The sequence below is a fragment of the Hippopotamus amphibius genome, chromosome 1 (genome assembly GCF_030028045.1).
Source record: "Hippopotamus amphibius kiboko isolate mHipAmp2 chromosome 1, mHipAmp2.hap2, whole genome shotgun sequence".
Taxonomy (NCBI): domain Eukaryota; kingdom Metazoa; phylum Chordata; class Mammalia; order Artiodactyla; family Hippopotamidae; genus Hippopotamus; species Hippopotamus amphibius.
Genome location: NC_080186.1, coordinates 28,371,507 through 28,397,809, shown reverse-complemented (window position 1 = coordinate 28,397,809; position 26,303 = coordinate 28,371,507). Strand labels below are relative to the sequence as shown.

Here is a 26,303-nt window from a genome sequence, read left to right as displayed (position 1 = left end):
CTTTCAGGTGTCCAGGGATCTTCTCCCGGCTCACTTCTCGCCTGGAGGGCTCACTCCTCAAATTGCGCTTGAAGGAAGCTGTCGCACTATGGTAAAGGTCAAAGGTCAAAGACCACCACTCGCACAATATCGTCTCGTTAGGCCAGAGGGTCTGGCCGCCAGGAAGCCAGGACACCTCCAGCTTCCCCCAGCCTCAGCTGACAAGAGGAGCCGCGACGCGCCAACCTATATTCAACGGGCTGGCCGAAGGCGCTTCGTGATTGGTAGGACAGGATGGGGGCGTGGCCTCACGTAGAACGCCTCCTTTGGATTGGTGTAAATCGTCGAAGGCGGGGCCTCCTCTCCGGCTGGGCGCGAAAGCTCGAACGCCGCTGCTTGGCAGAAGACGGCGGGAGCAGCTGCGGCCCGGGTGAGGGAACCGGAGACCCTCTTCGTCCCGAGCGGCGCACTGCGGAGGCCGGAGTCATGACGGGCGACGTGGTTCCCGAGGTGAGTTCATGCCCTCGCTTCTATCCGCGGCTGCGGAGGCCCGGCGCGGAGAAGTCGGGTGGGGCAGGGGTCGAGCCCGCCGAGCGGGTCGCGGAGGCTGGGAGGACTACAGCTCCCGGCGTGCACCGCGGCGGCTCGGCTTCGCGGCCCCGCCGAGATAAACCGGAGGTCAGTCCCGGCGCTGGGGTCCCCGCGCCTCGGTCCCCTCGGGCGAGTTGCTCCCGGTCTTTGCAGCGCGCGCAGCCGGCCGCCAGCCCCTGCTCAGCCTGCTCCGCCCGCCGCTTTGGCGCGTTTCCTGCGGCGGGAGCTCTTCCTCCAGCAGCGCCCGAAAAAGGAGGAAGGACCAGGCCGAACCCGGCCGCTAGGGTGCGGGGCAGCATTCTCTGCGAATGCGCGGCGGGAGTTTTGGGAGTTCGAAATTGGGTCTGGGAGAGGCCTGTGAGGTCATCACACAGGGTCCCGAGAGGGGAAGGTACCAGTCTCGGAGCCTTCCGGGAGGTGACTGACTGGTAGCTGTCGGAACTGGCGTAGAAACGACATCTGTTTCCAGATCTGTGTCCTTTTCTGGGGCTGGGACCTGGGTGAGCCACTCGTCTTGGGAGCACAATTTAACGGGGCGGTGAAACACTCAGTAATCAAGATAATTTTTAAAATTTATTGAAGTATAGTTGAATTATAATGTGTTAATTACTGCTGTGCAGCAAAGTGACTTAGTTATACATATATACATTTTTTCATATTCTTTTCCACTATGGTTTATCACAGGATATTGACTAGAGTTCCCTGTACTATACAGTAGGACCTTGTTGTTCAAGATCGTATTTTAATGCAGTATTTTTAAAAATAAAAATTAATGCAAGAAATTCCATGATTTGATTTTGAACAAAATATCAGACTTTTAAATGAAGACAAGACCCTGTGTTTGCACTACTCTGCCTCACCTCACGCTCATCCTGGCCCTGGTTCTAAAAAAACTTTATTTACAAAAGCAGGCAGCTGACCTCCTGAGCCATAATTTGATTTTTTATTTTAATATTGCACTAAAATATCTTGATTACTGAGTGTTTTGAGACCTTCTAGCCTCACCCTATTCCTGTCCCTGACTGTTGCTGTTCTGCTGCAAATTGCCTAGAATAGAGTGGTTAAGAGCATCACCATGTATTGAGCTATGTGGTTACCTAAACTTAGTTTCCAAATACACAAATAGTCTTACTGCTTTGGATGGTTGGGAGGATCATTAGCATATACATAATGATCCTCAGTGATTCCTCTGTTTGTGTTATTTTTGGTTATAATTTTAATAGTTCTAAACATTCAGATCAATTTAATAGTTGTTTGAGAAACCATTAGGTGAGGCCTTGTGCCCTATTACATGACAGATGTACTTTCCCCCTTATTAATAAGTTGATTCAGAGTCCTACGAACTCAGCTTGGTCACTACTAGTCAAGTCACCCAACATACCCGCTTCTCCTTAGATTTTTCACTTGTGACTTAAAAAAAATTTGGGGGGGCGAGAGGGGGTTGAATTTCAGATATAAACAAACATAGAAAGGCTGTTATAATGACCTAACTTCAACAATTATGAAATCATGCCAATCTTGTTTCATTTATACCCCCACACACTTCCCCCTTTACTGGATAATTTGGCAGCAAATTCCACACGTTTCATTCACAAATATTTTATTCTGTATCTCTAAAAGGTAAAGGCTTTCCAAAAAAGATAACTACAGTATTATTACCATACCTAAAAAATTTAGAATTATAGCTTGATGCTAAATTTCTAATCAGTGTTCAGATTTCTTTGAGTCATACATATACTTTCACTTTGTTTGAATTAGGATCCAAAGCCTGCATATTGCAGTCGTTAATATGTGTATGTGTAAATATCCTAACTCTGTAAGTCCTCCTCCCTCTTTTTTTCTTGCAATTTACTGGTAAAGAAACCACATAGTTTGCCCTGTAGAGTTTCCCACATCTGGATTGCCTGTCTGTGATCTTACTTAATATGTCATTTGGATACACTGAGAAACAGTTTCAACAGAAAAACACAATAAATGTCTGGTTCTTTAAATTTATTTACCATAACTCAAAATAAAGAGTTGGTTCTATAATGTCCTTCAAAGGTGAACAATGAATTGTAGTTTGTTTTTTTTGTCCAGTAATTCTTAGTGTCATCCTTTTGTTAAACCATTGTATTGTTTTTTCCTTATTTCAGCCTGATGATCCCATGATGATTTGTGTATCTTTATGTACTTAGAGCTTTCCGTCAACTGCTGGTTAATACAAAGTATGTCCTCATTTTCTAGATTCACCTAGAAATCAATGATTCAAAACTCATTTCACAAGAAGAAGCAGATAGTCCTTCAGACAGTGGACAAGGCAGCTATGAAAGAATTGGGCCCTTGAGTGAAGGTTTGTAACAGTCAGTACTTTTATTTTTAGGAATAGAATGTGGGAGCTTGGGTTGTAAGGGGATTGGATTAATTTCATTATTCTCTTGACATTAAATTATTAATGCCTAACTTTATTGTTTGTTCTATTTATTATAAAAGCAAAATAATAATGCTTGTACCCTTTTGAAAGTAACCATTTCTGTTATATTATTGAATGTATAAAATGTCTAGAAGCTACCACATTGCCTGGTTGAATGCATTCATCCTATAATAAAAGGATTTTTAACACCTGCCAGAAGGATCAGAACAGCTTTACACATTGTAAATATATATAATTACATTTCTCAGTAAGAGATAAATTTCCAGGGAAAATGTTTTTCAAAATGTATTTTTAGATTTGCTTTGCTACAATCAGTTTAGTGTTACATAATTTCACAAGGTGATATATCACTTGCATCATTAGGCATGTTTTTGAGGAGTAGTAGGACTAGGAAGAAGGCCAAATGACAGTAGACCTCTAAAAAAATTTGTGTGTCTTCCAGATTCAGATGAAGAGATATTTGTGAGTAAGAAATTGAAAAGCAGGAAGGTGCTACAAGAGAGTGATTCTGAAAGAGAGAACACAAATGCCTCTCCAGAGAAAACTACCCATGACGATATTGAGGAGGAAGATAAAGAGAACTTATATGCCAGAAGAAATGGAAAAGTCAGAAGGATTTACAAAACTCTGGTGGACAGTGATGAAAGTGACATTGAGGAGTCTTTGTGTCAGGAAAATCTTGAAACCCAGTTGACACCTTGCTTAGAGCTGGGTCTCCAATCTGAAAACTCTATGGATTTTACAGTTGACAGAAAGATTTCCAAAAAACCCATATGTGGTAAAGAAGGAATTGGAGGAAAAGCAAAAATAAAATCAAAGCGAAGACTTGAGAAAGAGGAGAGAAAGATGGAAAAAATTAGGCAGCTGAAAAAGAAGGAAACAAAAAATGAGGTACACTTAAAAGAATAATTTGTTGTTTTAAGGCAGATTAACGTTTTAGAAAAAGTTGTTTTTAGGGGGAAAAAAGTTGCTTTTTGTTCTTGAGGTTGTTTCTGCACTCAGAATATACCTTTGAGATGATTGTCTTGCAATGGGTATGTGATTTGAAATCTTTTGATCTCCTTCTCCATTTTGGATACAGGAGGACACTTCCAAATAAATGGGTTTCTGATCTTCTTTGTGAGCAAGTGAAGTTATTCTTTGCTGTTCCTGATCTGATGAAAATAAACTGTCATGGGATTTTTCATGCATCCATTAGTCTTGTTCCCTAGCTAGAAAAACCATCCTCAAATTTTACAAACTAGTTGCTTAATGAAGTATTTAATTGACTTTTCAAAAACAAATGTACTATTTATTAAGTTAGTTTTGGACAGTTGCATAAAATCACAGCATGGACTTCAGAGGATGACTCTGGATTAGGAATCAGTGATAGGATGCCATATACTTGTCTATTGATGAAGCATGGGCTTTTTCTGTCCTGATCAAATTGCTATATGGTGTTGTAAAATATTGGATTTAAAAATGATTGGATCTTTCTTTTTCTTTGCGTTATCCAGGAAGATGATGTGAAACAGCCGTTTAATGACAGTGGCTGTTTACTTGTGGATAAAGACCTTTTTGAAACCGGGTTGGAGGAGGAAAATAACTCTCCATTAGAAGATGAAGAGTCATTAGAATCAATAAGGGCGGCTGTGAAAAACAAAATAAAAAACCACAAGGCAAGTAAAAGATGACTGCAGTAAGAGCTAACCCACCGCTTCTAACCTTTGCTTTGTTTTCCGATTTACTGTTGGAACCTTAATTTTTTTTTTTAACTGAAGAAAAAGAAGTGTCAATTTATTTAGTTTTTCAGCTGTTAATTTTGGAATCATGCAGTACAAGTGATAGACGTGCTAACTTGTTTGGAAACTAGTATTTTCGTTGCTGTAATAGGGATGTTGAGGGGAAAAGTAAGAAACTTTATGTTTTGTAAGAAACAGGTAAAAAAGGGGGCAGAGATATAAATTTTATAATCTGGTGGCCTCTAGGAAATGAACCTATAGGGTTTCAGGACGGGTATCAGAGAGAAGCATCAGTCAAAGCATCATTGTCCTGAGTGTTTGGAAGCATAATTGTTCTCCTAAGATTAACTCCCTGGGAGTCATTGTCCCTCCTTAGGGAAAGATGTAATACAGAGGTGTAAGAAACGAGGGCCCAGACTCCATTGGAGACATCTAATTTGTTTTCTGGGCATTATAGGATGCTGTGTGTCTAACATTTCATATTTGATAATTATTGATTTATTATTAATGTAGCATGATGTGATGTTGGAATGCACATGCAATCTTTGCATAAGCAACATCCTCTCGTGTCAGTTTAATTTTTGTCCCTATTAATCTATTTGCAATCTTCTCTTTTAGAAAAAGGAACTGTCTTTGGAGAGTGGGGTCTATTCATTTGAAGAAGAAACTGAGTTATCAAAAGGCACCACAAGGAAGGTGAGGTAGAACCTTATATAGTTGTCATGTTGAGCTCTTTTTCTAGGAGATTGTGGGTTTCTCAGGGATTTTATTGTCTCTCTCGTGTTTCCCTGGTTCCCAGGATATTGCTTTGTACATAGTAGGGACACAAATATGAATTGGATTGAATTACTTCTATGAGACTTGCAAATAAATGAGCTCCTGAAGTTTATGTTGTATTAAGCTTATTAGTGCTTACTGTTCCCTCTCCATCCTCTTTTCTTGGAGAGCGCAGACTCTCAAGGGATGAATATCTGTCTGTCTTTCTGAATAATAGCATTAATGTAGTCTCACTTTTTGTTTTCTTTAAGGAAAGAAAGGCAGCCAAGTTAAGTAAGGAAGCATTAAAAAAATTGCATAGTGAGACTCAGCGCCTTATTCGAGGTAAAGAAACCAGTATGGTAAACATTAAAGCAAATCACTTTATTTCTTTTTAAGCTCAGCTTGGATGTTGGGAACTTTCCTTTTGTTTAACAATCTTAATATGAATGAGATTGTAATATCAAGTTTAGAATTGATCTTGATGAATGGCCATTCATCTAAAGCCCCTGGAACATTAATATAAACTGAGAAAATTTCCAGAACTAGTGGCGGTAAGGAGGGAGTTTGTTGTTGTTGTTGTTGTTTTAAATTTATTTATTTGTTTATTTATTTAATTGGCTGTGTTGGGTCTTCGTTGCTGCACACGGGCTTTCTCTAGTTGTGGCAAGTGGGGGCTACTCTTCATTGTGGTGCATGGGCTCCTCATTGTGGTGGCCTCTCGTTGCAGAGCACCGGCTCTAGGCACATGGGCTTCAGTAGTTGCAGCACATGGGCTCAATAGTTGTGGCTCATGGGCTCTAGAGCACAGGCTCAATAGTTGTGGTGCACAGGCTTAGTTGCTCCATGGCATGTGGTATCTTCCTGGGGCAGGGATCGAACACATGTCCCCTGCATTGGCAGGCAGATTCTTAACCACTGTGCCACTTAGGAAGTCCTGGGAGCTTTTCTAAAGGGTTGTCTGTGGCCTGGCTGCATCAAGATCCCTTTTACAGACCTTTCAAATTTATAAATTCTTAGGTCCCACAGAAATTCTGATTCAGTAGGCTTGAAATGGGGTCCAAGAATCTGTTTTTTTGTTTGTTTTTTTGGGGTTTTTTTTGCCACGCTGAGAGGCATGTGGAATCTTAGTTCCCCGACCAGGGATTGAACCCACACCCTCTGCATTGGAAGCAGAGTCTTAACCACTGGACCGCCAGGGAAGTCCCAAGAATCTATATTTTTAAAAAACTTCCTGGATCAATTTGATTTCACAACTAGTTTTAAAAACCGCTGGTCTTTAGGGAATTCTTTTGGACTTACATCCTGTTTTTATTAAAGGCAGTATTGTTTTCTATTTCTGGTGATGGCTTTGGTTGTCCTGTTTAGTTAACTGAATTTAAAGCAACATTTCAGAATATACAGTATATGTATGTGCTTGTTTTGTTTATAGAGTCTGCACTTAATCTTCCGTATCATATGCCTGAGAATAAAACTGTTCATGAATTCTTCAAACGTAAACCCCGGCCCACTTGCCAGGGAAATGCCATGGCGCTGCTGAAGTAAGAACCTTCTTTCCTTGTGATTACAATTTTCATAAATATTCAGTTTTGAGGCAAACACCTGGTGTAAAGAGTTCAGATTCCTCACTCCCTTAAAACTGATTTAACTAATTCATTATGTGCTAAGGGATGAGAATGTTTCACATTTAGGATAATTTTGAACTCCAGCTTATTTTCCCTCCTCTAGGTCTTCTAAGTATCCGTCAAGCCATCACAAAGAGATCACAGACACTGAAAATACAACTGAGATAAACAGTGACCACCATAGCAAAGATTCTGAGCAGACAACAGGTGCAGAATATGAAATGGAAATTAATGCACTCCCTGCAGTTTCAAAGGAACCCCCGATCACTACTGGATCTGATGAGTCTTGCAGTAAGGATTTGACAGGAAGTGACGAGCTAGAAATTCCTGAGAAACAGGAGCAGAATGATGCTAGAACTTCACCTGGGGACATCTTGATGGCACAACAGGAATGCAGCTTCCTCAGGAGCAAGGACAGTGAGGAGTTTCAGGCTGGAGGGCTTGTGCCACCAGAACCCTGTGCCCTGGAGGAAGAAGAAGGACTGAAAAAAACAGAAGAAGCAGATGAGAAGGTGGAAGAGCCCAGCCAGCAAACTAAATCAGCAGCAGTGGTGCCACCTGAAAAAGTGAGGCGGTTCACTGTGGATAGACTTAAGCAACTGGGAGTAGATGTTTTCGTTAAACCTCGGCTGGGTGCCGACAAAGATTCCTTTGTGATACTTGAAGAACCTGAAACCAACAAAGGTAATCCTTTGAATTGTGGGGAGCTTCTCTAGAGTGATTTGTTCTGGCAGCTTTCTATTATTTGCCACTGTGGAGGACAGGGAATGCTGGAGAAACAAATAACCACACGTGGTCCTATTCTACAGGTGTACCAGATATGGATAGAAATCATTTAGATGCATTTGGCAGGGTATCAGAATGTTCTAAACCTTGTTTAAAATGCAAAACTGTTGATAGTTAATGTACAACGGTGGGTACATTGCTGTTGTTTTGTGGTATGACATTGATAAAAGCATTATTCAGTTTTTCACAGAAACATCTTGGTTCAGCAAATTGTGTGCAAAACTGCATTTCTTTTCTTTCTTTTCACTCATTCAACAGATATTAAGCTATCCACTACATTCAAGATGCTGTAAGGCATACTTGAGAAATCTGACATTTATCCTACACTTAAGCTACTTATGCTGTAGCAGGGGAGATAAGAAGTAGGCAAATAACAGTAACACAAGAAAGGGACATCTATCATGAACATGTGTCACTGATAATTGGAAAAAAATTGAATAACATGGAAAAAAGGGAAGAGTATTCTTTGCTGAAAGAAACATTTAGAGTATCATGGGAGTTCAGGGGAGGGATAAGTTTCTTACAATAGGTGGTTAAAGGAAGGCTTGAAGAGTAAGTGGATGTAATTAGTTGTTCACTACCTTCCGCTTTATACTTTGAGTCGGGATCTTCCAGCTTGTTGCTCACTCTGTCCCCCGTGCTTCCACAGTGGATGACACATTGTAGGCGGCATGTGGAATCTTCCTGGACCAGGGCTCGAACCTGTGTCCTCTGCATTGGCAGGCAGATTCTTAACCACTGCACCACCAGGGAAGTCCCCCCAGGTATTATTTTGCAAATAAAGAGACTGAGGTTTGGAGAGGTTGGGTAATTTTTCCAACATTACACTTGGCTTATACAGGGAACTAGCACAATGCCTGGCCCATAGTAGGCACTTATTTTTAACTCAGAATATGTTTTCCTTCAGAAATAGTATTTGACATGAATGTTGGATTTCCAGATCAGCCTGTTTCATAATGTATATGAAGTTAGGATCAACATTCATTCATTTGTGCAATAAACTTTTATTTAGCATGGTGTTGGGTGCTGTGTGTACAAGTTAAGGTGTAGTTCCTGCTCTCAAGGAAATTAAAGTCTAGTAGGAGTAACAGGCAGGAAAATTGGATGTTAAGTGCTGTGCATACTTTGAGCCTAGAGAAAGAGTTCCTCACAGGGAGTCCAGGAAGCTTCTGACAGGAGCTGACATCTGAGCTGAATCCTGAAAGCTGAATAGGAGATACCAAGGCAGAGAGGTGAGGGAGGGCTTTCTTGGTGGAGGGAACAGACCTGCAAAAGACATGGAGATAAAAGAAAGCACAGGGTGCTCTGGTCAGCTGAAGTGAAGATTGCAAGGAGGTTGGTGACCAGAAGCCAGATCATGCAGGGCTTTTAGGTGGAGACCTGAGTTGGAGCAGAGACTTTTCACTTAGAGAGGAGATGAAAGGTTAGGGAAAGACTGATGGAGGGAGAGGACCTTGAACAGGGGTTCTATGGGGAGGAGGGTGGTGGTTGAGTTACATAGTAAAGGGCAAGGAAAGTGGGTTGGGGGATGGAGAGTTTTGAGGGGCCTGGCTTTCTCCAGAAGAATGAAGGCAACTCCTGCCTCACTTGTATTTTAGGTCCTGAGTAATCTAACTCCCCTTCCATTTCTTTTATTCTCTTGGCACCAGTGATGGCCTGCCTATTTCTGTTCCCTTTCCACTGCCACTACCTATTGCTTCCAATTTACTGAACTAATAGAAAGTGGGATGCAGACTTACAGCTTCTCTCCCTACTCTTTGGTTTGCAGTGTAAACATGCCATCCTTTGGTGTTGGATTTTTGTAACAAATAATGTTAGGGACTCAGAATAAAAAGGTTTCTTTCCACTTTTTTTCTACTAAGACCCTGTAGGGAGGGAAAAACCACATCTGGATGCTAACCGCAAAACTACTAAAGTATGATTTGAGTGCATTTTAGGAAAAGAACCAAACTTGGAGTATCTTGGACATTTTATCATGGAAGAGAGGGCATGGCATATGAAAATAGCCAGCATCTCTCAACCCCAAGGGAGCTTTCCTTCTTTTCCTTTCCTTTCGCTTTATTTCTGTCCTCTCTCTTACAACAGATCCCATTATGGTATTCATCCCAGAATGAGTAGGGGATGGTGCCAGATAACAGCTGGGTGAGGGAGAAAGGAAAGAAAGTTCTGAGCAATAGCGGTGGGGAAGAAGGGAAAGGCTCTGTTGCCATTCGACCACTGAACTCATACTGTGTGTGTGTGTGTGTATTTCCATTTGTATACAAGTTGGGTGTGCGGGTGTGGTACAGGGACCAGCTCTAAGTGGGATTTCCTTTCTAACTACTGATTACATCAGTGTAAAAGTTTCACTGAGAAACTTTTCCAGTCCTGCTGCTGAGTTACATCACTGATTGCGTTGATTGTTGCTTTCTTTTTCCGTTTTTTAAATTGACCTTGCTCATATTTAGTGAGATTGTTAATAAAGAGTGAAATGTTCAAAATAGGGAATTTTTTAACAGGAGACTGAAACCCTTGAGAAATTGGGCCCTTGAATAATGGAGGAGTATGGTATTTTTTCCTACCAGCTTAATACTTTTTGTAAAAGAATTGCACATATTTAGAAACTTCAGTTGTAAATTTCTACCCTGAAATGAGTTTTGAAGTATATTGAGGAAGAACAGTTGCAGCAGTCCATTAGTTTGTTATATGAATTGGATACAGGTATTGGTAGCAAAGGAGTTTGTGGTGTCTCTCTTTGTGTGTATTTTTCCCTACAACTTTGTTGAACTTAAAAACTTAGCTTGTCATTCTTAACTAGAATCTTAAAGGCAAACTGACATACTCGGTGGTGTTTGGTTTAGAACTGGAAGCCCTGAAGCAGCGTTTCTGGAAGCATGCTAATGCATCAACCAAACCCAGAGTTGGTCAGAAGGTGAATGTGAACATCATAGTGAAAGATGTGGGCACGGATGGAAAGGAAGAGCTCAAGGCAGATGTGGTACCTGTGACTTTGGCAGCTGAGAAGCTGGATGGAGCAAGCCACACAAAACCAGGTATTTGAGTTCATGGCGTTTTTTTGTTTATTTTTTTTGGCCAGGGGCTGGGGAAGGGTGCCTCACTCTTTGTACTCTGGCAGGTCTTTATAGCTACTGAAGACCCTATAGTGAGAAGTTATGGAATCTTTTTCCTTGGAGACTTTGGAGATTGAACAGCAGTACCTCTAGCATGATTCATGTGTATACACATTGCCTAGTCGTGTGGGGTGGATAAGATGGCTTTATTTCTTAAAATAGCCTTTGTCTTATTGTTTTTAAAAAAATCCATTGTAGAAAATACATGGAATAAACAAAAAACTTCTATAGTTCTCTGTCAGAGACATCTTCTGTAACCATTCTGTATATTCTTTTAAACTTTTTGCATGTATGTACATGTCTGTTTAAAAAACAAAACATTAATGTAAGCATACCGTTTATTCTGCTTTGTAATCTGTGTTAGGGACAGGTCTGTTGTTCCCACTCCCACTTTGAAAATATGAGTAATATATCACATAGAAAACAAAACACCGAGTAAAAGGTATAAAGTGAAAAATCAGTCTTCCCAAAGGCAACTTAACAATTTCTAGTGTGTCCTAGGAAAGTTCATATGCATATACCATTGTGTGTTTGTGTGTGTGTGTGTGTGTGTGTGTGTGTATGTGTATGAAAGAGAGAGAGGGAGGGGGAGAGAGAGGGAGACATTGAATACTTACTTTCTGCCAGGCACTGCTGTAGATGCTTTACAGTAAATAACATTAGTGTCCTTATTTTATATATGAGGAAACTGATGTACAAAGCATTTAAAACAGCTGGCTCAAACTCACATAACTAGTAAGTAGTAGAACTAGGAGCCTAATCCAGACCATCTAACTTAAGAGTTCAGATACACATATTGCTTTTGAGGGTTTTGTTTTTTGTTTTTGTTTTTAAACAGCTGCATGATATTCCATTGTGCGAGTATAACACGATTTGTTTAACCATACTCCTGTTAGTGGACATCATGTTTGTTTGTTTTGGTATTTCATACAATATTTCATCCTAGTATCAGATATATGTTAATAAATCTTGATGTAAAATTCCTTATAGTGGAATCAATGAGTCAAATATATCTATCTATGTATATTTATCTATCTATATACATAGATAGATAAAATCCCATTGTCCTTCAAAATAGTTGCACCAACTTACACCCTGAATCAGTTTGTAAGAGTTCCTGTTTCTTCCTATTGATAATGGATATTATCAAACCTTCAAATTTTTGCCAAGTATATAAAAAAATGGTATCTCATTATTTTGATTTGTATCTCGAATAAGAAGTAAGTTTAAGTATTATTTTTAATTTTATTAACAATATATGTTCATTTTTCTGTGAGCTACCAGTTCAGATCCTTTGCCTATTTTACTCGTAAGTTGTTTCTCTTTTTCTTTAACATGAGTAAATTTATCAATATTTTCCTTCATGGCTTCTGAGCCAAAGACTTTTGAAGGCCCACTCCCCCTAACCTTTTTTTACTCTTTTAAATAATAATTTTATAATCTCTAATATGTTATCACAGGGTGTAGAACATAATTATGGAAGTTATCTCCTACACTCGATTCATGATACTCCCCATTTGTTAAGATAACAAAAACCAGGAATACTAAGGTCTCTGATTTTCCTTTGGGGGTGTGTCTATAGCACTTCTGGAGTTACTTAAAATGGACATGAGTTGTTGTTGTGTGTGTAGTCAGTCATTACATCTAAAGCCTCTCTTCATATTTCTGTTCAGGGGAAAAGCTTCAGGTGCTGAAAGCTAAACTGCAAGAAGCAATGAAACTCCGAAGGTTTGAGGAGCGCCAAAAGCGCCAAGCATTACTCAAGTTAGATAATGAAGATGGATTTGAAGAGGAAGAGGAGGAGGAGGCAGAGATGACAGATGAGTCCGAGGAAGATGGAGAAGCAGAGGGAGAGGAAGCATTAGAGGAAGAAGAGGAAGAGGAAGAAGAGGAAGAGGAGAAAGAAGAGGAAGAGGAGGAAGAAGGCAATCAGGAGGTTTCTGGCAATTATGTGGTTTTGTTACTAGGTCATGATGAATAAGGGAAAGAAAAAAATCAGATTTGAGTTAGAGTATAATGAGCATGTTCAATTGTATAAGAGATTTCAGGGGCCGAGATAAATGTAGCTCATGTGTACCTAAATCTTAGTGCATTCAGTCCTATCAACACCATGGAACACCTGCAGTTCATAGGGCCATAGCCTTGGCTTCTACCTATTGGTTTGCATAGTGTAATATAATGCTGATATCAAAATGGCTTTACATTAATAGAGACCTTTATCTTTGTTTTTTATGTAGGTTTCTCTATTTAGAATAAAAAGCACTTTTAACCTTGGCAAGGTTGAGGCTAGAATAAATTATCAGACAGGCTGAGACCTTCCCGAGTTAATTTCGTTCTTCGTTGAGGAGGGTATTTGTAGAAGGGCCTCTTGCCCTTGTTCTGTAGTATTGTTTTCCACCTAGAGAAGACAGAGGATGATAGGATTTTGGTTTTAGAAAAAAGAAAAGTGTCCTTGTTTGAACCCTGGAGTCATTTGAAAGAGCCGGTTAATGTTTAACCCTGGGTAAAGGAAGAGGAAAGCCGAGGCTGAACTGGGCAGGGTGTCACAGTCTGTGGTTGTTGGAGGTCAGTAGTTGTTCTGCAGCTCAGGCTAATCATGTAACCTCTCATTGACTCAATAAAATGATTATCCAGTTCTTTCATAATCTTGTAGCAGTTTTGGGAGGGTAAAAGTAAAGTAACATAAGTACGAACGAGCTTTAGAAGTGTCAGGGTAAATTATGTTAATGATAATGGTTAGACCGAGCTTCCTTCAGGTTTACCTTTTCAGATTTAAGATGTGCCTTGTAACTAAGCAGCCATATTTCAGGCTAACGGTGTGTTTGCTTTTAAAATTTTTGACTTATATTATTTTGTTTTTGGATGGTGTGATTGGTAAAGATTGCAGAATTCCTTCTCGGTAGTGAAGAAATAGAAACCAAAGATGAGAAAGAAATGGATAAAGAAAACAATGATGGTAGTGGTGAAATTGGCAAGTCAGTTGGCCTTCTCTCTGTTCCCAAGCCTCTCTCATCAGATTCTGCCTTCCTTCTATTTAAGGACAACTCTTCCAAGATGGGGTAAGTAATTCTCTCTAAGGAAAGATATGATCCTCTGGTATTTGTTCCTCTAGTAAGAAGCAGAAACAGATACTCAAACAATTTACCTTCTTATTTTGTAGTTACTCTCCTAGTGAGGAAAAGTCAGAAATAGATGAAAACTCAGGCAAAAGACCTAGCAAACTAGGTAAGTAGTGAGTCTTATGCAGAACTTGACTTTTCTGTGATCCTCCAGCTTTGATATTTAAGGACTGTGATTCCATAAGTTTCCTTTTTTTTTTTTTTTTGACTCTAGTGGACTTTTTCCTGTGGCAATGACAGGAATTTATGAATTAGAGTATTTTTCTTGGTCCAGTTTTTGAAAACTTACATGCAGTTTTTTTTACAGTTGACCATGAGCATATAATAGGTCCTTAGTGAGTATGTGCTGATTGAGTGAAACATAAAACATTTCTATCACATGTAGATCAAAGGAAAATGTACAAGTGATTGGATAATGGAGGGAGTGATCACAGACATTAGGCCGGGTGAGAAAAAGACAGGAACTTACAGGTGTCCCTTAGCTCAGAGCAATAAACCCTGATATTATAATGCTATCTTAGTACCATAGTTGACCTTTAATGTAATGTTTTGGAACATGCTGCTTGAGAGGCTTGCCACTGTATCTTACCTGACAGTTTCATTCTCAACTCTTTTTCCTAAACAAATCTAACTTATTTCTGGAATCATGCACTTAAAAGTTATTTTTGTTTAGATGAAGATGATTCGTGCTCATTACTGACAAAGGAGAGCAGCCACAATAGCAGCTTTGAGCTGATAGGCTCCACAATTCCGTCCTATCAGCCTTGCAACAGACAAACAGGCCGTGGGACCAGTCTTTTCCCCACAGCGGGAGGATTCAGATCTCCTTCCCCAGGGCTATTTCGAGCCAGTTTGGTCAGCTCAGCTTCTAAGGTAAGATAAGATGGTAATGGTTTTCTAATCTCCTCCCCCTTTTGCTTCCCACATTGCTAAATAAAGTGTGTCCAAGCCAACAACTCCCACCACATTATGTATGTTCGGTTTAAAAAAATCCAACCCCTTTGTGTATTAAAAACAAGCCTCATCCAAGGTTCTTACTTCCTTGAAGATATTTTTCTTTATGCTTCTCTTGGCTATGCATTGTCCTCCTTAATTGCAATTGCCTGAGAGTAGATTAAATTTTACAAATAGCAACTTCTGTTGTTGTCATGACAGTGAATGACATTTGTAAAATGTTTTGTTTTTGTTTGGTTTTGTTTTGGTGCCAGAGTTCAGGAAAGCTGTCTGAGCCTTCACTTCCCATAGAGGATTCCCAGGATCTGTATAACACCTCCCCAGAGCCTAAGACACTTTTTCTAGGAGCAGGAGACTTCCAGTTCTGTTTAGAAGATGACACTCAGAGCCAACTGTTGGATGCAGATGGGTAGGTAGTTTTATGTTTCTGTGGGTGGGATGGTGCTGGGTACTGCTTAATTTTGTTTAAAAATAAAATGAGCTTCTGTCACTCCATCTGTGCTTTCTCTTCTGAGAAAGGTGTACAGACCATTAGTATTACATTCTACAAGTTTGAACAAAGTCTTTCTAGAAAATAAAAAGTAAATAGTCTTGCTAGCATTCTGATCCTTCAATTTCTGCCTTGTTTGACATGCATAGCTCTTATAAGGTCATCAAATTTCCCTGTATCCATCCTACTATGTTAGGATTGTTGGGTAGGATTGAGAATTGACACTTCTGTGGCGCATTACATGGCCATAACACCAAGCCCTACTCTAGCACCATCTGAAGCCCCAAATTATCCTCTACCCTTGAATAGCCTTTATTCTTTCATAAACTTCCCCATCCCTCTTTAGAGTATCACAGGCTAAAGTCTGACACTTGTCTTCTGGTTCAGGATTCAGCTTCTAACTTTGGTGTTGGGAATGAGTTCAGGCTTTTCACCCACTACTTTGTTTTTTTCCTGGAGAATTTTTTACATTCTTCATTGGGCTTGTAGATTCTTAAATGTTAGAAACCACCGGAATCAGTACCAAGCTTTGAAGCCTCGACTGCCATTGGCCAGTATGGATGAGAACGCCATGGACGCCAACATGGATGAGCTGTTGGATTTATGTACCGGAAAGTTCACTTCTCAGGCTGAAAAATCTCTGCCCAGGAAGAGCGACAAGAAAGAGAACATGGAGGAACTTCTGGATCTTTGTTCAGGAAAATTTGCTTCTCAGGGTATTTATCCAACAGAGCCTCAGGCTCACCACAGCCAAATATCTTAAGTCAGTGTCCTTGAAAAGAAGCCCCTTACTCTCAGGTGAAGAGTTCACAGAAAACAGCTGTGGTGGATTCTTGAGCGTAGGTTGAATTCACTGCTTAGCTCCTGACATTGAGAGCTCTTACTTTCTTAGAGTGGTGAAGGGTCAACTTAAGACTACTTTAGCTTTGGCCATATGACTTGTCATTCATGGTTAATATATGTGCAACGCTTAGAGCAGTGTCTGCTGCATAGTAAATTTTTTATAAATGTTAACTTGTTAACTTCCATCCGCACACCCCTTTCTCCCCCTCACACCCCTGCTAGAATGTAAGCTGTTTGGAGGCTGGAATCTTTGTTTTGTTTGCTGCTGTCTCCCTGGTGTGTGGCACATAGTAAGCACTAAATTAAGGATTTGTTGAATGAATGGATGGTGAGCTCTTTTTGGCAAGCTTACCTTAGAACTGCGTTGAGCTGGCATGTCTTCAGATGGCTGGGGAAAGAGGATAAAGCTGTCATTTCTTGGTGACAAATCTTTTTCTTTGTTGTGATGTAGATGTCTCTACTCTGGCTTCATCAGAGTTAAATAAGCAGGAGAAGGAGAGCAGCCTGGGTGATCCAATGGAAGAAGCACTTGCTCTTTGCTCAGGCTCTTTCCCAACAGACAGGTGAGTCTCCGTGATTGGAGGGAACTTGGCAAGTCTGATCTTCTGATAAAATCCTGGGGTGGTTTCTCTGGGCTTAGCAATAAATGGTCATCTTAGGGGTTCATATCCTGTCTGAGAGTCTTGCAGTGGATTTGAATCTCATATTTGCACAGTGAGGAAATTGTAATGCTTAAAGCATTTAGTTGGTGGGGAACAGGGTAAAAAAAGGCAGGAAGAAGCACATGAATGTTCTCAGCATCACTAATAATTAAGGAAATGCAAATCAAAACTATTATCAGATACTACCTCACACCCAGCAGTTATTCCACTTTTGGGTATATACACAAAAGAATTGAGAACAGTGTCTCTAGTAAATATTTGAACACCCATGTTCAGAGCAGCACTATTTATAATAGTCAAAAGGTGGAAGCATCCCAAGTGGATAGATACACAGTGGAGTATTATTCAGTGTTTAAAAAGGAAGGAAATTCTGATACATGCTACAACATGGGTGAACTGTGAGATTACGCTAAGTGAAATAAGCCAATCACAAAAATACAAATACTGTATGATTCCACTTATATGAGGTGCTTAGAGTAGTCAAATTCATAGTGACAGAAAGTAGAAGGGTGGTTGCTAGGGGCTGGGGGGAGGAAAGAATGGCAAGTTGCTATTGAAAGCATAGAGTTTTAGTTTTGTAAGATGAAAAGAGTTCTGGAGGTTGGTTGCGTAACAATGTGAATGTACTTAACACTCATGAACTGTACACTTAAAATGGCAAACTTTATGTTGTATTTTTTTATTGTATTGTAAGTAATGGTATATAATTTTCCATCCTTTTACTTTATTTAGTTTTTAAGAGTTTATTTATTTGTTTTTTATTGTGTTTTGGCTGTGTTGGGTCTTCGTTGCTGTGCGTGGGCTTTCTCTAGTTGTGGTGAGCAGGGGCCACTCTTCATCGTGGTGTGCAGGCTTCTCATTGTGGTGGCTTCTCTTGTTGCGGAGCACCAGCTGTAGGAATGTGGGCTTCAGTAGTTGTGGCACATAGGCTCAGTAGTTGTGGCACACGGGCTCAGTTGCTCCATGGCATGTGGGATCTTCCTGGACCAAGGCTCGAACCCATGTCCCCTGCATTAGCAGGCAGATTCTTAACCACTGAGCCACCAGGGACGACCCATATGTTATGTGTATTCTATCACAATTAAGAAATTTTTTTGTAAAGACAAGATATCTTGTTTCCTGTTTCTTTTCTTTTCTTTTTCTTTTTTTTTAAATTTATTTCTTTTTGGCTGCATCAGGTCTTAGTTGCAGCACACAGGATCTTTTGTTCTGGCGTGCAGGCTCCAGAGTGCACAGGCTCTCTAGTTGTGGCGTGTGGGCACAGTAGTTGTGGAGCGTGTTGGCTTTAGCTGCCCTATGGCATGTGGGATATTAGTTCCCCGACTAGGGATCGAACTTCTGTTCCCTACATGGGAAGGCGGATTCTTAATCACTGGACCACCAGGGAAGTCCCTTGTTTCCTATTTCTTGAAGAGATTGTTGGTGCTATAAAATATTTTCAATTCCTAAGTTGGCTGACTGCTTGTATTTTGCTTTCAACAGCCTGTTTATTGACATGTTGATTTGCATTTTAGGGAAGAAGGTGAAGAGGAGGAATTTGAAGACTTTCGACTTGTCCCAAATGATAATGTGTTTGATAGCGATGAGGTGAGTTTGAAGGGAACAACATAATCATAATGAACTCCATGAATTGTTGCTGGGGTGTTTTTGTTTGTTTGTTTGTTTTGTAGTTTGAGTTCTTGAGAATTCTATTTGGCATGTTATCAGAAGCAATTTCCTAGAATGAAATATTTGGGCAGAAATTTATCAATCCTGTCTTAGTTGAGGACACATTCTGTTCTGGGTAACTCTGCATGTGATGTGATGTGATTTTGCAGGATAAACACAGTGACTTTGATAACGAGGACCCAGCTCTAGAAGACCAAGAAGACGAAGAAGAAGGCCTCCTGCAGCAATCCAAGAAGCTGCAAAGGCAAATGTAGGTGTTATATCCCTTCCTTCAGTTGCAGGAAAGTTCTAACAGTTGATTTGTCGCTTGCCACCATTTTACCTGCATTTGCTGGTTCTGTTTTTGCTTTTTGTGGTTAACACGGATTGAATAAAATCCATTTACATGATATCTCTTGGATATTCAAAGTTGGTCACATCCTCCCCAAGTGATTGCTGTACTACACATCCCTCGTTCTTCAGCTGTTTCTCACGTGCTTCCAGACTCTTCAGATACTCTCTTTGTCTTCATTGTGGTCTGACTACTGCTCTGTACAGTGGTACAACCACATGCCTTGTTCTGGTTGCATACTGCTAGTAGAGAGCAGAAGAGCTGAGTCACTGTAGATCCTGAGGATCTAGTAGACGACTAAAATCCCTCATGTCTTTTTTCCTATGAATTACTGTCGTTCCAGGTTTTCCTCATTCTAGTCTCAGGCAAATGACCACTCTTTGTTATTTTAATGTTTTGTTGTTGTTTTGATCATGAAACTAAGCCGTTTAGTTTGGAATATTTAAAAGAATACAGAAAGATGTAAATAAACAGTCATCCCTGTCCAGCATCCAGAATATTTGTGGAAGTGGTGGTGGTGGTAGTGATTACCTCATAACCCTTTTAGGCATATATTTTTATATGGCTGAGATCTGTACAATTTTTTGGTGTATACAGTTTTGCATCTTGCTTTTTTTCTCACTGTATCTGTAAGCATTTTTTCCATGGTATTGAAAGTTTTATAAAAACCATTTTAATAGGTATTCCACATTTTATTGTATGTGGCTGACTTTTGGAATTCAAATATAGGACGTCATATTGATCCTTATTAGATTTATTTTGTTGTTTTTAGCCCATCATTCCATTCTATTGAGGTCAGTTTTGGGTTCTCATTTGTCACCTGTCAAATTAACTATCTCATACAGCTATGGGTCATCTATAGATTTTTTTCTAAGGCAATGGTTCTTAAACTTTATTTAACTGCAGAGTCCTCTGTTCAAATGAAATCTTATGAAGAATAGCAGCTAAAAGTTGAACTGCTCAAAGAGGGTAGATGGGAAGATTGAGAAGCTTAGTGACTATTGGGCCCTAAAGGAATTCTTCAGGAACTCTAGGATTTAGAGGAAATCAGCTTTAAAATAATAATGGAAGTCTTTGATAAAAATCAGCTTTCAGAAAGCCATCAAGCTTCTGCCACTCATGACCGTAGATAACAGCACTTTGAACTCAGGATGACAGCAGATTTGTTCTCAGTGTGAGCTGAAGTCAGAAAAACTAACTTGAAGTGGTTTTGGTTACTGACTCTGAGCCTCAGTCATACCTCTAACTTGGGGGTCAAGATTTGACGGGCCATAAGAAGACCCCAGTCTATTACCTTTCCATATCATACTGTCTCTAGTCTGTCTCCTGAAGCTGGTAAGCTTAATACAAAACAGAATAGTTTGAACCTTCTGGCAGGTATGTCCCAAATATATAGAGGAGATTGAGAGTTCTGCCTTTAGAGTCACCAGCCTAGGTTGAATCCAGGCTCTGCTGCCTCCCAGCCATATGACCATGGGTAATGTGTTTACTCTCTGAGGCTCAGTTCCTTCAACTGTAAATTGAAGGGAAGAATAATACCCCTTCCTGAGATAGTGCAGTTATGCTCCACAGCACAGTTATTGGCACCCAGTATATATTAAATAATAGACTTTTAAGTATTATCAAAATGTATTATTGTCATTAATTTAAGCTTATTATTGTTATTAGAGATGGCTCTATGTTCTGCTTTTCTCACTGCTGTATGTATATTTATTGTTGCATTTTCATTTTCAAAATTATTTTCCAGGAGATTGAAGAAATACCTGGAGGATGAGGCAGAGGTGTCAGGGAGTGACGTGGGAAGTGAAGATGAGTATGATGGGGAAGAACTTGATGAATATGAAGAGGAGGTAATTGATGAAGCACTTCCTTCTGATGAGGAACTGCAGAGTCAAATCAAGAAAATACACATGTCAGTATCCCAACAAGCCCTTCTGAATAATGGGGTGCGTCTTAAGGCAGGCCCTGTCACCAGCCAGAGTGGTCCTGGTTTTGAACACCATACTTCTCCTGTTGTAGGAAAACAATGTTGGATGATGATAAGCGACAGTTACGTTTGTACCAAGAAAGGTACCTTGCTGATGGGGACCTGCACAGCGATGGTCCTGGACGAATGAGGAAATTCCGATGGAAAAACATAGGTACCTTTTTTTTTTATGCTGCGTTGGGTCTTCTTTGCTGCACAGACTTTCTCTAGTTGCAGCGAGCAGGGGCTGGTGTGCAGGCTTTTCATTGCAGTAGCCTCTCTTGCGGAGCATGGGCTGTAGGCATGCGGGCTTCAGTAGTTGTGGGATATGGGTTCAGTAGTTGTGGCACACGGGCTTAGTTGCTCCACGGCATATGGGATCTTCCCAGACCAGGGATCTAACCCGTGTCCCCTGCGTTGGCAGGCGGATTCTTAACCACTGCGCCACCAGGGAAGTCCCAAAAGTATAGGTATCTTGATTATTGCCTTTAGAAGCAAATGGTACAAGGTACATGTTTGTCCAGTTTAAGACGGCAAGACAAAGTCAAAACTGGCAGGCCATTGTAGAGCACCTGGCCTTGACCTTTATTTTCTGTTAAAGGATAGGAAGAGCTTGTGTCACGGTGTTGTAAGTGAGAAGGGTTCACTTGTGTCTGTTGAGGCACCCTCTCTTGTGGGGCCTGAAGAAAGCTAACAGACTTAACTCTTTGCTTTAGATGATGCTTCCCAGATGGACTTGTTCCACAGAGACTCTGATGATGATCAGACTGAAGAACAGCTTGATGAGACAGAAGCCAGATGGAGGAAGGAGCGCATTGAACGAGAGCAGTGGCTTCGGGACCAGGTAGGAAGCCTGCAAGAAATTCGCCTATTCCAACCCTAGTTATGCGGGTCACCTCAGTCACCCAGCTTGCCGTGATAGTTGTCAAACTCTTGGGCAATATATTGCTGTCCCTTTTAATCCTTGAATTTTCTTTTGTGCTTTGAAAAGGTTACCATGGGCAGTTCTATTAGTGTTTTTGTCCAAAATCTTTTTTTTTTTCTTTTGGTCTAAAGCAACAAAGGGTGGCCAAAAGGAAAACAGATGCTATCCCAAGTACTCTAGCTTCTGGGCTATGCTAATTACTTGGGGGAGCCATGGGCTTCTGTGAGTGCTGTCTGATTTTTATTTTCAGGCACAGCAGGGGAAACTTGCAGCTGAAGAAGAAGAAGAGATTGGGGAAAACAGTCAGTTTATGATGCTGGCCAAGAAAGTTACAGCCAAAGCTCTGCAGAAGAATGGTGAGCTCTTAGTCCTCCTCAGGGTCTAGTGCCCTGGGTTGTTAGTGCTAGAGCTTTGGAGGTGACTCCAACCTTCGAAGCTGTTGCAGCTTAGTCATGGGCCTATGTCTAATATTTTCTTAAAGAGGTCCCTCAGGTGGGGAGAGACAGTATTCTTTCAATCTTAGACTGTTCAGTGGACGTAATTGTGAGTGTATGTAGCTGGTTTTGCTTTATGTTCTAAGGCAGCTCAGAGGAGTGAATTCTGGCTTCTTTATTTAGTTGCCCGGGATTATATACTTAAGTGTTAGAGCTGGAATTTGAACCCAGATACATGTAACCCCAGAGCTGAAGCTCTTAAACACTCAACACTCTTACCACTCTTGTTTTTTCTTGTTATCACTCTTAATTAGACAGTAAGTTCAGCTGAGTTGTCTGTCTTCTCTTAAGCCACTTACTGTACTTTCAAGTTACAATTATAAAATAATCAGAGTTCCTATGGCTTTAGTTTGTTGGTTTAAAGGCTTGTTAGCCTGTTTAGATTTAAAAGTAATTCTACCCAGCTTTGTCCAGAACAAGCCTCTCTGTCTTTTCTTTTCAGTCAATCACGCTGTGGCTATTCAAGAATCAAAGTCTTTATTCAGAAGTCCTTTTGAAGCCACCAAACCAGGAGGTGACAGCCAGGTTGGTTGGGGACCTTGTTAGCCTATATCATGATCTGCTGTGTTATAAAGGCCCAGGTCAAGTTAAGGGAATGCTCTTTCATTAGGGCAGGGAGGTGGCTATGGGAAATGGAAGTAGATGTTAATGGAGCCTGCTGTTTCTGTTCTACTTGAACAGGGTAGGAAAATGTACCCTCAATACCTGGTGGAGGCAGGGAGGAGCTGCCTTCTCATTGTTTCCTTGGCACTTGGAATTTGATACCACATGACTCTTGTTTCCTCAGCTGAAGACAGGATCACTGCTAAACCAGCCCAAAGCTGTGCTTCAGAAACTGGCTGCCCTCTCTGACCTCAACCCCAGTGCTCCCCGAAATTCAAGAAACTTTGTCTTCCACACACTTTCTCCTGTCAAGGCTGAGGCAGCAAAGGAATCATCTAAGCCTCGGGTAGGGAATTTGAGAACTGATTTGGTGACTGTCTAAAGCAGAGTGAGTGAATGAATGAATGAATTGAGTTGAATTGAAAATGTATATGTATTTCTGACTTGAAGGTTTATGCTGCAATGTTAATCTTGCACTCTCCAATAAGGTACAAGGAGATTACTACCCCCTAATAAGTAGTCAGCTTTGAAACGTGCCTGGAAAATTTCTATTACTTTTTTCCTAATGATCCATGATTTAACTATGAGCTGCTTAGCAGCTAATTGAAGCTAAGTACTTGTATGAGGGTCTTGAGCTGGCTCTGTCTCTTTCTCTACTCTCTAGGTAAGGGGTAAGGGTCCATCTTTAATGACATCCCCTTCACCTAAGCGCCTCAAAACAGATGATAGCACTTCAGGATCGAAGCAGAGCATCTTCAGATACTTGGAAAGCTAACACCACGAGGGCGCCAGCACCTGTGTTGAGACTTCGTTAAGTTTCTGGCATTGAAGGTTGGAATTGATGCTCTCGTGGATGATCCCCCCCTCCTTCGTAATCAATGTATTAAGATTGAGGACAGAGATCCGAGTTCTTTCCACTGCCTGGCCCTGGACATCTCTTTCCTAGTATTACTTCCTGGATTGGCCACTAACTTAATTCTTCAGTGTTTACAATATCTACTTATGGGATACCTGGGTGTCCTCCATTAAATATTTGACATTTTATCCTAGCAGCTTCCTGGGTTGATACCTTTTGGTAAAAGGTGTGGTTGGAGGAAGAAGTGTGGTATGACAGAAAATTACAGAAAGCAGTGAATGTCAGAACTGGGGTGACTCCTTCACACCCCTACGATCTGCACCATAATGACCAGGACCCAGTGAAAGAGAGACTTCTTAGAGGACCTAGGAATCAACACATGGGCTGTTTTATTAGTTTTGCCCCTTCCATTTTCCTTTATGGCTCTTCTCACTGCAGTCTCAAATTTCCAATTAACCTTTGCTTCCTTTATAATAAGGACTCAAACTGGTATCCAAGTCAGAAAGAACAAGTTTTCTGGAGTATGAGGATGAAGATAAGAGGTTATACCCAGTGTCTGTCAACATTAGATATTCCATGGGGCAGAGAGCTCTCTCCTAGGACTAAATTTTTGAATTGAAGCACTGTTGCTCAAAGACCTTCTCATTCTGACTAGAAGACATATATAATCATTATTTATTGCATTCAGCTGGGTTGAGTCCATTGCCCTGAGCAGTAAGAGGACAATTTAATACTTCATTACTTATTTTGAGAAAAGACCATCTTGGAGTTTTATCAAAATATTCTTAAGAGAATTGCCACCACTCCCAATTTTCCCTGAACTACCATGAGGCTCTCAGATTTTAGACAGATTTTTTTTTTTCCCCCTCAGAACCAAGTGTCACTGCTGCTTTGGAAAAACATTCAATGTAAATAACTGTGGTTTCACTGTTAGGAGCTGGACTTGGGAAGCTGGATGAACTGTGCCAGATTTTACTGGCAGATGAGGAATACCAGTCTAACCGATGGGATTAGGATAGAGGTTTTCTACAGTTGTTTCTAATATGCAAGATGCTGACTTTGATGGAATTTACACTTGTATATTTGTAATCTTGTAATGGTGAAAATGTATATAGAGATATTTTAATATGTATGTAGTTTTTCAATAAATCCCAATGAAGGCAGGATTTGCTGTCCAGATTGAATGCTCATTCTTAGGCAGAGCCTGTCTAATGTTGAGCATTTTGTTTTCAGGGTACCTCTTCCCCAGGGAAGGCCTCTGGGCCTGGAGTGAGAGACTGCTGCTGTTGTCCCTCACTGTCTCCTCAACTCTGGTGGATTGATCACATTAACTTACCAAGTGGTTTGGGTTCAGTGCAGGTGAGGAGAGTTTACATAAATGGTGCCTGTTGTTATAGCCCTTTGATTGGCAGCTGTGGGTCCAAGGTGAGCATTAGTGCCCCTCCCTTTGAGCTCTCTAAACAGTGCCCAAGGCTAGGCAGCCCTTGCTAGGCAATAGAGAACTAGGGAGGAGGGCTGGATATTTCTCCCCTTTTGCTTTCTCATAGCCTTTTTTTTGGCAGAGAGAGATGGAGAAGAGGATTAGGATTGACCAGTAAGGATAAGAAAATCAGTGCCTGAGAAATCTAGGGAGCAAAGGGTTTCTATTCTGGGTTTCTATTCTAGATTCCAGAACGAAAGCACTTTTTGGAGAAAGAAAAGTTTGAGTCTTAAACTCTGGGTCACTTTTCCCCATGTCAGCATAGCTACCAAAAGGCAAGCTAAGCTTTGACCTTGATAGTAAGATTGAAGTGGAGAATCGTGACCTGACCATATGCCCTGTACCCAGAGCACTGAACCATCAGCTTCAGCTCCATTCTAATGAAACTGAAGCCCAGGGCCTGTGCTGTGGCTCCTGCTAGGACTCAGCTTCATTAGCGTGGAAATTATCTGCTTGGAGGGATGAGAGCCCGTGAGTCTGGGAGATGAGGGTGCTCAGTGTCAGCCCTCTCACCTCCTCTGTGTTCCACACACTGGGGTAGGGACACATGATATTTATTTGATTTAAATAGGTCTCTGATCTCATCAGTGCAGTCCACAGCTGCACAAACCATGCAAGGGTCTCTTCCATAAAGTGTCAGGTTATACTCACCAAAGCACTGTAGAGACCAGGTACTCAGCTTCCTGTGCAAATTCTCAACTGCCTCTCTACAGACTTGACCCCACTTTGAGAATCTCTAATGACTCAGAGTGAGTGTTTCAGGGTTTTATCTCCCTGAGTTATATCTGATAACTCTTGGGGCTTCCTGTCCTGAGGCTTGTAGACCTAAGAATAGGGGAGAGTATTTCTGGGAGGCATATTGTCATGATACTCTCTGATTGTATCATCCCTGAAATGGTATTGTCTTCTACCTTTGTGTCCTACTCACAGC

General features: G+C 40.8%; 1 protein-coding gene across 1 annotated transcript; it reads left to right on the top strand.

Moving 5' to 3' along the window:
* Positions 1 to 358: 358 nt before the first annotated feature.
* On the top strand, positions 359 to 26,079 carry CLSPN (claspin). Its single transcript, XM_057705038.1, has 25 exons — positions 359 to 489; positions 2,797 to 2,902; positions 3,426 to 3,874; positions 4,480 to 4,641; positions 5,323 to 5,400; positions 5,733 to 5,805; positions 6,893 to 7,001; positions 7,189 to 7,769; positions 10,712 to 10,903; positions 12,655 to 12,917; positions 13,862 to 14,040; positions 14,142 to 14,206; positions 14,774 to 14,973; positions 15,309 to 15,463; positions 16,034 to 16,260; positions 16,839 to 16,950; positions 18,564 to 18,636; positions 18,867 to 18,967; positions 20,796 to 20,960; positions 21,068 to 21,189; positions 21,731 to 21,858; positions 22,190 to 22,295; positions 22,876 to 22,958; positions 23,221 to 23,382; positions 23,701 to 26,079. Exons 1-25 carry the CDS (start codon positions 466 to 468, stop codon positions 23,809 to 23,811), a joined length of 4,026 nt encoding a protein of 1,341 aa, XP_057561021.1. The 5' UTR covers positions 359 to 465; the 3' UTR covers positions 23,812 to 26,079.
* Positions 26,080 to 26,303: the final 224 nt, after the last annotated feature.

Excerpts from the sequence above, each read along its gene's own strand:
- CLSPN (XM_057705038.1), top strand. The coding sequence starts at position 466 with ATGACGGGCGACGTGGTTCCCGAG. Across the intron at positions 14,207-14,773 it reads CAAAAGACCTAGCAAACTAG|ATGAAGATGATTCGTGCTCA; the intron begins GTAAGTAGTGAG and ends ATTTTTGTTTAG. Across the intron at positions 16,261-16,838 it reads AGGAAAATTTGCTTCTCAGG|ATGTCTCTACTCTGGCTTCA; the intron begins GTATTTATCCAA and ends GTTGTGATGTAG.